Source organism: Chiloscyllium plagiosum, chromosome 4 (genome assembly GCF_004010195.1).
Source record: "Chiloscyllium plagiosum isolate BGI_BamShark_2017 chromosome 4, ASM401019v2, whole genome shotgun sequence".
Lineage (NCBI taxonomy): Eukaryota > Metazoa > Chordata > Chondrichthyes > Orectolobiformes > Hemiscylliidae > Chiloscyllium > Chiloscyllium plagiosum.
Window position 1 is genome coordinate 29,803,558 of NC_057713.1, and position 15,826 is coordinate 29,819,383.

General features: G+C 41.5%; 1 protein-coding gene across 2 annotated transcripts in view; it reads right to left on the reverse strand.

Annotated features, from left to right (window-relative positions):
- The window catches only part of LOC122548917 (1-phosphatidylinositol 4,5-bisphosphate phosphodiesterase gamma-1-like), a 206,325-nt gene that overhangs the window by 47,852 nt on the left and 142,647 nt on the right, over nucleotides 1-15,826 (reverse strand). The window contains exons 15-18 of one of the 2 annotated variants that reach the window (XM_043687892.1): nucleotides 15,206-15,313; nucleotides 14,360-14,547; nucleotides 1,083-1,283; nucleotides 686-805 (exon numbers count right to left, since the gene is read on the reverse strand). In XM_043687892.1, coding sequence (XP_043543827.1) covers nucleotides 686-805; nucleotides 1,083-1,283; nucleotides 14,360-14,547; nucleotides 15,206-15,313 — 617 coding nt within the window. Of the gene's footprint in view, nucleotides 1-685; nucleotides 806-1,082; nucleotides 1,284-14,359; nucleotides 14,551-15,205; nucleotides 15,314-15,826 lie in introns of both variants that reach the window. The other variant, XM_043687891.1, reaches the window with a different exon arrangement.

The following is a 15,826-nucleotide window of genomic DNA, read 5'->3' on the forward strand; positions in this document are numbered from 1 at the left end:
GTGTTAGTAAAGTGGATGAACTGTTCAACCTCCTCGTGGGAGCACGAGGTAGCGCCGATACAGTTATCGATGTAGCGGAGGAAAAGGTGGTGGGTGGTGCCAGTGTAGCTGTGGAAGATGGACTGTTCCACATATCCAACGAAGAGGCAGGTATAGCTGGGGTCCATGCAGGTGCCCTTGGCTACTCCTTTGGCTTGGAGGAAGTGGGAGGATTGGAAAGAGAAGTTGTTCAGAGTGAGGACCAGTTCAGTCAGTCGAAGGAGGGTGTCCGTGGAAGGGTACTGGTTGGTTCGGCCGGAAAGGAAGAAGCGGAGGGCTTTGAGGCCTTCGTGATGGGGGATGGAGGTGTATAGGGACTGGATGTCTATGGTGAAGATAAGGTGTTGGGGGCAGGGGAAGCGAAAATCACGGAGCAGGTGGAGGGCGTGGGTGGTGTCCCGAACATAGGTGGGGAGTTCTTGGACTAAGGGGGACAGGACCGTGTCAAGGTACGCAGAAATGAGTCGGTGGGGCAGGAGCAGGCTGAGACTATGGGTCGGCCGGGGCAGTCAGGTTTGTGGATTTTGGGCAGGAGATAGAAACGGGCGGTACTATGTGTTTGGAGGCGGTGTGTTTGGAGGACTATGTGTTTGGAGGCGGTGGATGGGAGATGTGTAATTCAGTCATAACATTTGCGATCACTCACCGAAAGGATATGGCATATGAGTTGAATTCATTTCTTTTGCGCACTAAGAAGGCTCCATCCCGTGGTACTCTCATGAGCATGTGCTCAGCCTGTAGCCGTGTCAGGTTGGCATGGTACCACCTGAAGGAAAACAGAGCCTTGTAATCATATTCCAAAAGTTGCTATCACCAAAGCATTTCTTGATTTAATTCACATTTTCTCTTGCTCTTGTTGCATGCTGCTACCTTAAACTGATTCGCAAATCAACAAAATACACAAAAAGAAGCAACACGTTTGCCCAAAGAAATACTTTGTGAGGTTCCTGTGACAACATGCATAGCAGACCAAAGAAAGCATCAACAGTCTTTGGTTTCTTAATTTAAAAAGCTGAGGTGAATGCATTTGAGGTAACACTCACTCTTTACTTTCATGAGCATTTGGTTGTGGTACTGGGTCAGTCAGTCTCATCTCAAATTCGTTACAACGCAGTGGAACCTCCCGGTAATGGCTGATCAAGGTATAGAGGCTGTCAAAGACCAGGTTATCAGTCAGGTAGAACTTGGTGGTGCCAGCTTCTTGGCGTGAATGGATGCGGCAATGTTGAACTCTCCCCGATCTCCTGTGAAAAGGGGAGTTTCTAAATCAGACCAAAATCAACTGATTGTGAAGAACAAGTAAAATTGATGTGAAGAACAAGTAAAATTGATATAAAGAAAGCAAGTTCCCTGGACCTTGTCTTTATAAATCTTTTGTCGTCAAGGATATCATCCCTAACCCAAGGTTCATCTCCAAAATGCACAATGGGGTGGCATGGTGGCTCAGTGGTTAGCACTGCTGCCTCACAGCACCAGAGACCCGGGTTCAAATTCAGCCTCGGGCAACTGTCTGTGTGGAGTTTGCACATTCTCCCCATGTCTGCGTGGGTTTCCTCCGAGTGCTCCGGTTTCCTCCCAAAGTCCAAAGAAATGAAGGCCAGGTGAATTGGCCATGTTAAATTGCCCATAGTGTTAAGTGCATTAGTCAGAGGGAAATTGGTCTGGGTGGGTTACTCTTCGGTGGATCATTGTGAACTGGTTGGGCTGAAGGGCCTGTTTCCACACTGGAGGGAATCTAATCTAATGCAATGAAGGTTTTCCTCCAAGATTTCACTTACTGTAAACTCGTTATTGTAAATCAAAACCAAAACAACTGCAGATGCTGTAAATCAGAGACAAACATAGAAATTGCTGGTAAAGCTCAGCAGGTCTGGCAGCATCTGTGGAGAGAAATTAGAGTTATTGTTTCAGGTCCACTGACCCTTGCTCAGACCCTTCTGAAGAACAGTCACTCAACCTGAAATGTTAACTCTGATTTCTCTCCACAGATGCTGCCAGACCTGCTGAGCTTTACCAGCAATTTCTATTTTAAAAATCCTTATACTGTTTGATTAAGCTTGTCCTTGTACAGTGATTGATTGCTTTATCCTGTGTGTGGACTCATGAGTCAAATGACTGGCTCCTCATTCTTAGACAGAAAATTTTAGTCAGAGAACTTTGATTATAGTATATTAAAAGTTCTGTAAAGGTTTACGATGTTTAAAGATTCGTAAATTTTATCGTAAATTTATCTTATGAATCAGGACATACAGAACCTGCTAAAAACCATCAGATCAGACCAGGAGACTCACTCAAATATAAGGAATCCAAGTGTGACCTTCGCAGAGCCATGAAGGCAGCCAAGGGCCAATACCGATCTAAATTACAGACCGAGACAAACACCCGGCTACTATGGCAAGGACTGAATGACATCACAGGTTCTAAAAAGAGACAGTGCAAGATGGGAGACGATGACATATTTCTCCCAGATCGTCTCAACACCTTCAATGCTCGCTTTGAACAGAATCTCGGCGGAGAGGTAACACCTATTCCGACAAGTCCTGACAAACTTATCCCAACAATCACTGCATCAGAGGTTAGATCAGTTTTCGTTCATGTGAATCCAAGGAAAGCGATGGGACTAGATGGAGTACCAGGCCGTGCACTCAGCATGCGCACATCAACTGGCAGAGGTCTTCTCGGACATCTTCAACCTTTCCCTGCAGCAGGCCACTATCCCTGCCTGTTTCAAGAGGGCTAACATCATCCCTGTGCCTAAGAAGGCTCATGCAGCATGTCCCAATGCCTACCGCCCAGTGGCCCTAACTTCGATGGGTCATGAAGTGCTTTGAAAGGCTGGTCATGGTATTAATCAACTCCCCACTACTCTTGACCCACTCCAATTTGCCAATCGGACCAACAGATCCACGTCAGATGCCATATCACTTGCCCTTCACTCCTCCCTAGAACATCTTGACACCAAGAACAGCCACGTAAGAATCTTACTCATTGACTACAGTTCAGCCTTCAACAGTATTATCCCCTCGAGACTGATTACTAAACTTAATGATCTCGGACTAAGCCCTACTCTCTGCAACTGGATCCTCAGTTTCATGAGCCACAGGCCACAATCATGGAAGACTGGGGACAATATTTCATCCTCATTAACACTCAACACTGGAGCCCCCCAGGGGTGCATACTCAGCCCCCTACTGTACTCACTGTATACCAATGACTGCGTTGCCAAATATTAGACTAATGCAATTTACAAGTTCGCTGATGACACCACCGTAGTCGGTCGAATCTCAGATGGCAATGAAACAGAGTACAGACAGAAGGTGGAAGACCTGAAAAAATGGTGCACTGAAAACAGCCTAGTTCTCAGTGGTGGCAGAAACAAGGAACTCATTATTGACTTTGGCGGGATGTTATTCATGCCCCACTACACATTAACAGCACAGAGGTGGAATGAGTGGAGAGTGTCAAGCTCCTGGGAGTGGTCATCCACAACAAGCTTTCTTGGACTCTTCATGTGGACGGACTGGTTACAAAGGCCCAGCAACGTCTCTTCTTCCTCAAGCAGCTGAGGAAATTTGGCATGATGACGAATACCCTTGCCAACGTTTATAGGTGCGCCATCAAGAGCATTCTGCCTGGATGTATCACTGCCTGGTATGGCAACTGTACCATTCATGACTGGAGACATTTACAGAGAGTGGTGAACCCGGCCCAGACAATCACAAAGGCCAACCTCCCATCTATAGAATCCAACTGTCAAGGAAAGGCCACCAGCATTCTCAAAGATCCATCCCACCCTGGCAATGTTTTTCTACAACCTCTACTATTGGGGAGAAGGTACAAAAGCCTGAACACACGCACCAGCCAGTTTTGTAACAGTTTCTACCCTAGTGTTGTTGAATACTGAATGGACTCTCAAACTCTTAACATTCGCTCGTACCTGTGTTTTTTGTTTTTGCCACTGTTAACTATTATTTACTTATCGGTGCTACTTAACTCTGTGATTTGCCTGAATTGCTCTCAAGACAAAGCTTTTCACTGTGCCTCGGTACAGGTGACAATAAATTCAATTCAATTCAATTAATTTAGAACTAGCATTACCCTGTGAATAACTTCATTACTCTGTGAATCTCTTCATTGAGTCACTCTATATTTACTTGTGTACAATACACTGGCTGTGACCAGCCAGCTTGGAGTCAGTCCCTGAAGCGAGAAGACTGTCTGAATCCCCTGTTTAATTCTGTCAGCCAGGGCTCCCTCATTGACTCAAGTTAACAACCCCAATCAAGGATCTCATAGTCAATGAGATCCACTTGTACCTCATTCCAATCACTACTCTCTGAAATAAATGAAATAAGTAACAGAAAGATATACAGTAACCCAATTCAAACATGACGTTAGACAACAAGGTATTGGACAACAATTTAAATCTATTGGGTCCAGCATCTTTACTTTGTTCACCGGAAGGCCCTCTCATGTCCTAGGTGTGATGGACTTAGATCTACTTGCTTTCTATGGGGATGGACAGTTAGATTGTAGCAGTAGTCCTTAAGAAATTGATTGGATTGAAGTGGAAGGCCAAGGAATATTCAAGCAGCTCATGGAATAGACATCAACGTTTCAAATGTGGTAATTGATCTTAGAAAACATTCCAGTCCAAAAAAAGTATGATAATTGAAGAGCTACCACTGAAATTGTGAGTCCATTCACAATACCAAAGCATTTTGCTTCGACATGTAAATGTAACACAGTAGCCAATTAAATGATTGATGTTCAATTACAGTTGGTTCTGCTATAATGCAGTAGCTCCATTCTCGTGCAATCCCATGTTATAATAAAATTGTGTAATAGCAGCAACGTTTAAACTAATGGGGGTGAAATCATGTTAAAACCAATACATGAGTTAAAAGTTTGCGCTTGAGAAACAGTGTCTCCAATTCGTCAATTGTGTTACAGCAAGTGGGCATTAACGAAACATGAGTTATAGCAGAATGGCCTGTAATTGAAAACACTTCCATCTCATGAATTGAGGAAAATCTCCTTATAAAGCACAATGATTTAACCTTAAACAAAGGCCATAGTATTGGCAGCTCAGGTTGAATTTGGCATGATAGATTCCAAGAGGTCAGGAAAGAATGGACCAGACACAGTCACCCACCAACTTAACAGCAAGAGTTATGGACCAAGAGATCTCTGCAATCCCCCCAATGCATGATCCATTGTATTCAGAAACCCTCAAAACACTGCCTAAGCTGTAAAAATGTTCACCAAATCCCAACAAAAGTGCAACTCATGCTCCAAGTAGAATCATTTTATGAAGGTCGAAGTAGACTTAATTGCTTTGACAAATGGAAAAAATCATTTCCTGACAATTAGGAATCCTACAATGTCCTGACAGTGACAAAACTTTCAGCAGGAATGGCAGATTAAACATGTATGTTAGGATGGGGAGGTGTGGGTGCAGTGGCAATGGTTCCAGGCATCATGGTTCAAATCCCATTAGGTGAAATTTGTATTTAAAAATTTGGAATTAAATCTAGCCTAATAGTGACAGTGTAGTGATTGTTGTAAATCCTATCTGATTTACTAGTGTTCAGGGTGACCTGGTGGCCCTCACAGTGCCAGGGACCTGGGCACGATTCCAGCCTCAGGCGACTGTCTGTGTGGAGTTTGCACATTCTCCCCGTGTCTGCGTGGGTTTCCTCCGGATGCTCTGGTTTCCTCCCACAATCCAAATGATGTGCAGTTTAGGAGGATTTGCCATGCTAAATTGCCCAGAGTGTTAGGTGCATTAGTCAGAGGGAATTGGGTCTGAGTGGATTACTTTTTGGAGAGTCGGTGTGGATTTGTTGGGCCAGATGGCCTGTTTCCACACTGTAGGAAATCTAATCTAAATCTAATCGAAGGAAGAAAATCTGCCAACCTTACCTATCTGCCTGCATGTGACACTTAACTGCTCCTTGGGCAATTTGGGATAGGCAATAAATACTGGCCTGATCAGAGACACCCACATTTCAAGAACAAATGAAAAAAAAACAGAATGTAATAAGCTTTAGTCAGAAGAGAGTCTTGATGGAAATTTGAAGACAAAGGTTATTTGGCATGCATATCTTCATTGCTCAGACCATGAATAAAGGAGTTGGGATATCATCTTGCAGTTTGAACAGGATGTTGGTGAGGCCATGTTGGACTACCATGTACAGTTCTTGTCACCTGCTATAGGAAGGATATTATTCAATTGGAGAGGGTGCAGAAAAGACTTAGAATGATGCTAACAGGACTGGAGGATTTGAATTATAAGGAGAGGCTGGATAGGCTGGGTTTTTTTCACTAAAGTGTAGAATGTTGAGGGGTGATCTTGGGGAGTTCAAAATTAGAGGACTTAATTTTAAGGTGAGAGGAGAAAGATTTAAAACATACCTCATAGAATCCCTACAGTGTGGGAGCAGGCCATTTGGCCAATCAAGTCCACACCGCCCCTCATAACAGCATCCTACACATAGCATTTAGACTTGAATATGAAAGGTTTAGAGGGATCTGGGCCAAATGCAGACAAATGGAAATGGTTTAGTTTTGGAAACTTAGTCAGCATGGATGAGTTAGACCAAAGGGTCTGTTTCCATGCTGTATAACTCTATCGCTCTAAATGGTCAAATTGTACCTCCAAGCTTGTACCATTACCGAAGCAGATCAAGAAGTTGAAGAAACCCAAAATTTCTCTGCTAGAGTCTACAGAGTCATAGAGATGTACAGCACGGAAATAAATCCTTCCATCCAACTCATCCATGCTGACCAGATATCCTAACCTAATCTAGTCCCATTTGCCAGCACTTGGCCCATATTCTTCTAAACCCTTCCTATTTATTTACCTATCCAGATGTCTTTTAAATGTTGCAATTGTACCAGTCTCCACCACTTCCTCTGTCAGCTCATTCCATACACGCACCACCCTCTGCATGAAAAAGTTGCCCATTAGTTCCCTTTTAAATCTTTCCCCACTTACCTTAAACTTAGGTCCTCTAGTTCTGGACTCCCCCATCCCAGGGAAAAGACCTTGTCTATTTACCCTATCCATGTCTCTCAAGATTTTATAAACCTCTATAAGGTCACTCCTCAGCTTCTAATTCTCCAGCCTATTCAGCCTCTCCCTATAGCTCAAACCTCCAAACCTGATAACATCCTTGTAAGTCTTTTCTGAACCTAACACCAAATGAAATACAATCTATTTGACAGCAAATAAATGGAGATATTCTGAGGACAGTGATTATGAGGTTACGTTTTCCTTTAATTTCTGTGATATTGATCGTCCACCTCATCAAGCTGATCACAGAGAATCACAACATATTTGTAACAGTAAACATCAGAAACTCACATCTGTCAAATTAATTTCGTACATCGAGGAATCAGGCAAGAATATTAAAAAATGACATGATGTATTTATGCTTGATTTTTTAATTATTTAATTGCCAATTTACAACCTCTTTAAAAAGTACTTAGATGAGCCTTGACGTATCATAGCATTCAAGGCTATGGACCCTGTGCTGGAAAGTGAGACTAATGTAGATTTTCTATATTTTTGGTGGTATGGACTCAATGGGCTGAAAGGTCTCTCCCGTACTGTATCACATTCAATTATTCTAATCGGATCACTACTTAAAAGGAAAAAAATGTTTGCGTATGCCTGGCTGACCGTGCTTGATTGTTTTACTCTGTGGGTGGAGCTAGTGAGTTCAGTGACTGCCTTCTGAATCTCAGAGAAACCTGAGAGAAATGTTGCTTCTTACTATGAACTGCATGTGTATTGAAATTTCTGTAAAGTTCTGAGATGTTTTAAATCATTTAGACAAACTGTTTGGATTTTGAGAACCAGAATAATCTTTGCCTTGCTTTGAAATAAATCAGAAAAGACAGATATACAGTAATTCAGTCCAAAGATAACAAAACCACATCCTAAATACCATGTGAAGATTTAGTCTCCTTATTTAAGCAAATGTACTGAAGGCAGTTCAGAGGAAGATTGATGCACAAAATGAGTGATTGGCGATGGGGTGAACAAGCTGGGTTTGTTTTCACTGGAGTTTAGAAGAGTGAAGAGTAACTTGTTTGAAGGTCTTTAATAGTCTTGACAACATGGATGTGGAAGGGATGTTTCCTCGTGTGGATCAGTCCAGAACTAGGGTTATTGTTTTAAAGTTGGGTGCTGTTCTTTTAGGACAGATATGAGGAGGGTTTTTACTCTCATATAATTATGTAAATTTGGAACTCTCTGCATCATAAAGCAGAGGCAATGCAGTGATTCATTATTTTCAAGACAGAGTTAAATAGATTGTTGTTAAGAAAGGGAATCTAAGGTTTTCAAAAGCAGATGTGAATATGGAATTCAACATACAAACAGGTCAACTACCATGTTATTGAATGGTAGAGCAGGCTTGAGGGGCTGAATAGCCTACTTTGGCTCCTACTTCATATGTTTGAATATATGTCCTCCTTATTTCAATCGCACCATTATTGAGACTGGCCAAATGGAGACCAAAAAACACTTGTCACAGGTTCAAATGGGAAGCTATTTTAAAATGGCTGAAACAACTCAACTAGTATCTGTCACCAAGTCGCCCTTTACTTACATAGAGAGTCCTGCTCTCAGAGTGAACAGGATATCTGACACACCTATTCTTATCTATCAGCCAGGGCTCCCTGTTTGGACCAGATTAACAACTCCAATCAGAAACTCATATTCTATGAGGTTCACCCAGTTGACCTTGTTACAATCACTACAATGATCTTTTTTCATTTATATTACAGAAGCCTTGATCTGTCTTCCTCATTTCCCTTGTCTTTTGCTTCATAGTAAGAAAAAGGTGAACGTGCTGAAGCGAATATTCGGCTTTACATGGAAATAAACTTTCAAATCCACTGAGAGCTTTGGGTGAGGGAGAGTGAGACTACAAACAACCCACTGGTTTAGAAAGTAATGAGCTTATGAGTTTGAAAGGAAACTGATTAACCACTGAAAGGACTGATGTCAATTAGGGAAAAGAAGCATGGATATCAAATGAAAGAAAACATTCAACAAAATGTTGTAGTAGTCAGATTATCACAGTAATGACAGAACTTCAAGTGTATATCCAACTATTTCTGATTGTGATGAGAGCTTCCAGCTCAGTCATCCTTTCAGTCAGTAGGATTCAGACTCCCACCTCCATATAGTTGAACAAAACATATTCCACATCTCCTACCACCGTTTATCATGAATCTGTTAGTTATTGACATACTACTGAGGAAAATCAGTCCTTTCAACCAATTCAATGTAGGCTTTTCATAATTTTATTCAGCTCAAATAAATCTACCTTGGCCACCACTATTCTCAGGAAACTAACCTAATTCTATCCATTCTTTTCTCATGGCTAAAATTCTGAATATCTTGCAATATTTCCCAAAAACCTCTCTGTATCTTTTCTACTAGAAATCTGCTGTATTTCTGTAGTGCAGTTATGAGAACTGGATGCAGTACTCTACCTGTGGTCTAACTCGTGTTTATGTCTCCGTTGTGGCATAATCCTATCTCTCTTACCCCTATGTTTTGGCTGATAAAGCAAATGATCAGATTCACCTTATCATCATCAAGGATCACTGTGCAAATACTGTAAATTCCAAATGTATCATAATACTTCTCAGTATCTAATGATTTTATGTATTATTTTATCTTGTGTGTCCTTCCAAATACATAATCTCACACTTCTTTGGTTAGAATTTTATTCACAATATTACTGCCTCACTTATATCTTTTTGCAGTCTACAGCTTTCCTCCTTACTATCCACCCATACAACCAATTTTTGTACAATCGGCAAACTTCTTAATCATGACCATTACATTGAAATCTAAATTGTTTACATGATCAAAAAAGGATCTGAGTACTCAGCTCATCCAATCTGACGCCACTGTACTAATCAATGAGAGTTGAGTTTCATCCATATTTGTCTTGAATGCAAACAAAGTGCTGTGGTTATTTCTTACCGTTGTCAGCATCAATTACTCGGAGATCATCTAAAATTTCATAGACTCAGAGTAAATCTCAGAGATCTTTCCAATGTCAGCCAAGGACATTTCTACTTCTAAGTGTAAATTCATTCATAGATTATCTAAGTGAGTGTTCCAATTAAGAGTTGATGGTTTTAATCAATTTAACTCGAGTTGACAATAACACAATTTCACTTTGCAAGCCTATATCTAACACAGTGATAGAGAAAAAGAGAGAGAGAGAGAGAGAGAGGAATAATTTCTTTCCATCAATCTAGGCTCAGACTAAAATTACATCCCGGTAGTAGAGCCGAATAAAGTTCATCTCATTATATACATCACTTAGCTCCTGTCCTGCAGAACACCTCACATTACTCGAGACTCCACTCTTCTCAGGCTTAACCAATACTGAATAGGTAAAATAATGAAATGGTCAATCATTATCTGATTTCCAAAGTTGCTGATCCCTACTGATTGAATAGACCTGACAGATTTGCACTTGCCAGCTGTCAGATTAGCACCAAACTGTGAGGATTTCATTCCACAACAACGTAAATTTTGCAAGATTACAAGAAAGGAAATAACCACGTTGTTTCTATTATTATGTAACTGAAGATGTTTTCTAAACATGCTAACTAAGGGAAGTTACAGATATGATAGGGGGAATTTCTCACTCTTTTCAGCATACTTGTAGTTGCACAGTTAGGTTTTGCTTTGGAAAAATGGGCAAAGCCATAATTTGTGCAGTTCAGAATCATTCCCTTTGTTTCCTGCCATGATTTGGCCATTCCTGGGATCGATCTGTTGAATCACAACTGTCCTCGTTTATATTGTTTTTCATTCTTTCATTCGATGTGGGTGGCAGCGGCTAAACCTGATTGCCCATCCTTAATCGCCCGTCAGAAGATAGTGGTGATCCACACTCTGGAACTGTTGCTGGTGTAGGTACATATGCAATGACATTAGGATGATTTTGGCCCAGTATACTGATGGGTGATTTAGTTTTAAATCAGAATGGTTTCTGGCTTGGAGGGGACCTTGGAAGTTGTCTTGTTCCTATGTGTTTACTGCCCTTGTCCTTCCAGGTGTGGTACTCAAGGGTTTGGAAGAAAGGAGACATGATGAGTTGTTGCATTTTGTATGTGGCTACCACTGTGATGGATTGGACACCAGTCAAATAGGCTGCTTTATCCTGGATGGCGTCAAGCTATTTGAGAACCTGGATCCATCCAGATAGGTGGGGTTTATTCCATCACACTCATGAATTGTCTCTTATAGATGGTGGATTGATTTTGGGGAGTCAGGAAGTGAGTTACTTGTTGTAAAATTCCTAGTCGCTGTTTTGTTCTTATTTAATATTTAGTGACTTGTCCAGTTTGGATTCTGGTCAATTATAACCCCCACAAATTACAGGAGTAATGCAATTGAAGGTCAAAGAGGACAGTTCAATTCTGTCCTGGTGATGGCCACTGCCTATCACTTGTGCAGTGCAAACATTGCTTGCTAATAATCAGCCCAAGCATGAATTCTTGCTGCTCCTGGACATGGACTGAATGCAAAATTTGATTCCTGCTATCTAGGGGTGCCTACACTATGTAGTCACTAACTCAACCTGTCACATTACACAATAACAAGTTAAATTTTATTCAGGATGTGGCCATCACTGGCCAGGCCAGCATTTATTGCACATACAAAGTTGCCCACAGGGTAGTTAAGAATCAACCACATTGCTGTGGGTCTGGAGTCACATATAGACCAGACCAGGTAGGGACAGTAGCTTCCATCCCTACATTAGTGAATCAGATGAGGTTTTCCTGACAAAGAACAGCAGTTTCATGGTCATCATTAATTTTAAATTTTAATTATTTTTTTTTGTTAAAGTCAAATTTCACCAACTGCTATGGCAGGATTTTAACCTGGGTCACCAGAACAATACCTGGGTCTGTGGATCAATAGGCTAGAGATAATACCACAAGGCCATCAGCTTGCCTAGGTCCAGATTTCTGACTGATTCCAAAACTTGCTTCTCTAAGAAACTGTCTTGAAAACATTCTAGGAATTCTTCATCCAGGCTAATCTAGCCAGTCTGACTTTACGAGCTTATACATAAGATTGAAGTCATGTATGGTTACTGTCCCTTTACCACACGCCCCTGCTATTTCCTCTTGTATACTTTGTCCTGCATTGTGGTTATTAGTATGGAGTCCATAGACCAACATCCCAGTCCAGACTTCTTTCCTCACTATTCCTCATCTCCAGCCAAACTGATTCTATATCCTGAAACCCATAGCGTGAGTTTCCTCTAGGTGCTCCAGTTTCCTCCCACAGTCCAAAGATGTGCAGGTCAGGAGAATTGGCCATGCTGAATTGCCCATGGTGTTAGGTGCATTAGTCAGAGGGAAATGTGTCGGGCTGGGTTGCTCTTCGGACGGTTGGTGTGGACTTGTTGGGCCAAAGAGCCTGTTTCCACACTGTAGGGGAATCTAATCTAATCTAATCTCCTGACTCTAACTAGTCAGGTTATCTCTAACTAGTGGATAAATGCCATCCTTGATTAACATAATACCCCTTCACCTAATGAACATATAAGTTAGGAGCAGGAGGAGGCCATTCAGCCCCTTGAACCTGTTCCACCATTCAATAGGATCAGGGCTGATCTGATTGAGGCCTCAACCTGCATGCTAGCCTTCAGAGAATCCAAACTAGTCCCTTTGTGTTCCAGATTTCTGAAATCTTTCCCTATTTAGAAATCTACACCTCTATTCTTACGACCATTGCGCACTCTGTATTCCATCTACCACTTCTTTGCCCACTCCTCTTGCCTGTCCAAGTCCTTCTATAGCCTCCCCATATCCTCAACACTATTGGGCTCTGCACCTATCTTTGTGTCAAATTTAGTACAACACCCTCAGTTTATTTGTCCCAATTGTTCATGTATAATGTGAATAGTTGTGATTCCAACGCTGACTCCTGCTGAATTCCACCATGCCATCCTAGCATAAGCACTGGTGAGATAGTTTGGAGGATCATGTGAGAGGGACAATGAAGACTTTCATAACATTAGGAGCACAAAGCCCCATTTTCCAACCTAACAAGGTGAGATTCTTGCAATCAAGCACTAAGAGGACTACTTACATCCATCAACTTCCTTATTATTACATCAACTTACCTTGTTGATATGCAGTTTCCTATTCTTGCAGCCACTGGTTAGAAACTAGATAGCGACAATTCCCGATATGGAAGGGAGAGCAGTCTCTTGCAACTCTATGATGCTGTGTGTTCCTCCAGACCTCCATCAATCCCAAAATCTCAGAGCATACTCCATGGGCAGCCACCATACAGACCCACCCATTCAGCAGGGTCCTCAGTTCCCATCAGCAAAGTGGAGTGCCAATTATCTACTGACTGATATATCCGGGACAAATGTTTTAAAAGTTCAGTGCAAATGTGGGCACACAGCATTGGACTTGGTGAATGGCTGGGCTTTAAAAATAACACCAGTGCCAGGAACCGGCAGTGGCCAACACGTCCACATGTGGCAAGAGGGAGAATAAAATGAGCAGGGTGCCATAGTGCACAAGTAATGATGCAAGTTTGGGAAGTGGAAATTTTTTTTGTGCCAGTGCTCCTTTGCAGATCTGAACTCAATTCTTATTGCTTCTGACAATCACCATCCCACCATCATCTCCCACATTGCTCAAGCTTGTGCATTGTGATTGGAGCTGAAGGAGTAGTGCATGGAAGAGTCAGGGAATACTTAAGAAATATGCAGAGCACTAAGTATTATCATATCACGTCTACCTCTTCAGAACATATGAGGAGCACAGGTCACAGGCAGACTCATTAACACATTGTTTCCTCTCATTCTGGCTTTTTCTCTTTTATCTATCAAGGGATATGGGCATCGCTGGGAAGACCAGCATTTGTTGCTCATATCTAATTGCCCTTGAACTGAGTGGCTTACTAGGCCATTTTGGAGGGTTGTTGAGGGTTAACCGCATTGTTGTGAGTCTGGTGTTATATGTCAGATGCCATACTTTCTTTCCTTGGATGGACATTAGTGAACTATTTGGATTTTTAGGATAAATCAATGGTAGTTTCATGGTATTATTACTGCTGGCAATTTCATACCATAATTACAGAGACTAGCTTTGTATTTCAAATTTATTAACTGAATTGAAATTGCATCAGTTGCTGTGGTCGGTTTGAATCCATGACCTCAGGGAGTCAGCCTGACCTTCTGGAGTACTAGTCCCATAACATCATCATTATGCTGTACCACCTCTAAACCTAGATGTTACCTACCAGAAAGACAGAGTGTAATCACCCACAAATGTTTCACTTTCCCGCACGAGGAAAGTGCCATCCTTTCCGCCAGTCTCAGTGCAGTACTCATGGAGAAGCTTCTCGGCTATCTGACGACCATCTCGCCCTCCACCAAGTTTCCCGTGGAACCATTTTTCGCTGAAGTGCAGATCGTTGTTGTTGAACTCCTGCTGATAACCACAAATTGCAGCAAAGTGTCACCATCTAACATCAGGCCTGATAACAAGATACTTGATGCATGACGCAGAGCATTGGCACTCACCAACTATTGATAGGGGACCACAAAATCCCATTAGTTTTTGCTTTTGAGTGTAGTCTTTGGAACACTGTGCCACAGTGATCGAATGCAGATAGTGCAACTGATCTCAAATACAAGCAGACCGCTCCACTTCCCCATAGAAAGGAGAACAAAAACTAGGACCTATAATATTTATAACTACTTATTGTTTATTAGGGCCCCTTCATAAAGTATAGAAGCTGCAATGATTCTTATGCTTCTGGAATATCACCCCAAATATTTTTTCCCCATATTTACTGCCAAGAAGTACAAACAATTGTATTAGTAAGTAAGCCCAATATGAAACAAACTATCTTGGTCATGGAGAATGGTGCTCTGGTTATATCTCATGCTATTTTAACTTTGGAAAGTAACAGAATATATGGTCTATAAAACTGCTGCATAAGCCACCACCCAATACCCTAACCATTATACCATAATACTGCATAATATCACATACCAACTCAAAAGTTATTGCTTATGGGGAATACAGTTATACCCAAGAATGTGTTAATGCAAGGAAAAGGGTAAAAATAATGCTGATGTACCTCTTTTTGTTCTTCTTCCTCTTCATCATCGTTGTTCTGGTACCTGGATGTTTCTTCAGAGTAATAGATCTTATTACTTGTGAGGACAAAATAATGTGGGCTCCAGTTCTGCAAAGTTTGAATGTAAGTCATTGTCAAAAAAAAAAATCACTTTTGTTTTCACTTTCCCTGACTATTATACTTTGGATCTATACTGTCTTCAAGTGCCTCAATCCACATCTCATAATGGAGAACCACTGGTGTAATTCCATTATTTACATGAGAACATTCAAATAAAGTGCCTTAGACCTTAAAGCTTATTGAATTCCAACTGCGTAGGGGGATAGATTTCCTTTTCAGTGAATCATTGTAGGAACCTGGTGAAGGGGAAATGCCCATGAGAATTTAGCATACAAGTTTCTCAAGATTTCCCATGCATTCTTTAAGCTGCTTCTGTTCATGTGATAACCTCATGCATCCAAACCCTAGTATTTGTTCAACTACACCTTTTATTAACATAGTTTTTGCATTGTCATCCTACCCTGATTTACGCTGATGTCCTAGATTCTTCCTATCTCCCTGCACTGATTAACTTCTACTTCTGTGCAATTTCTGCCTTTCATCATTTCTCATCACATTTCC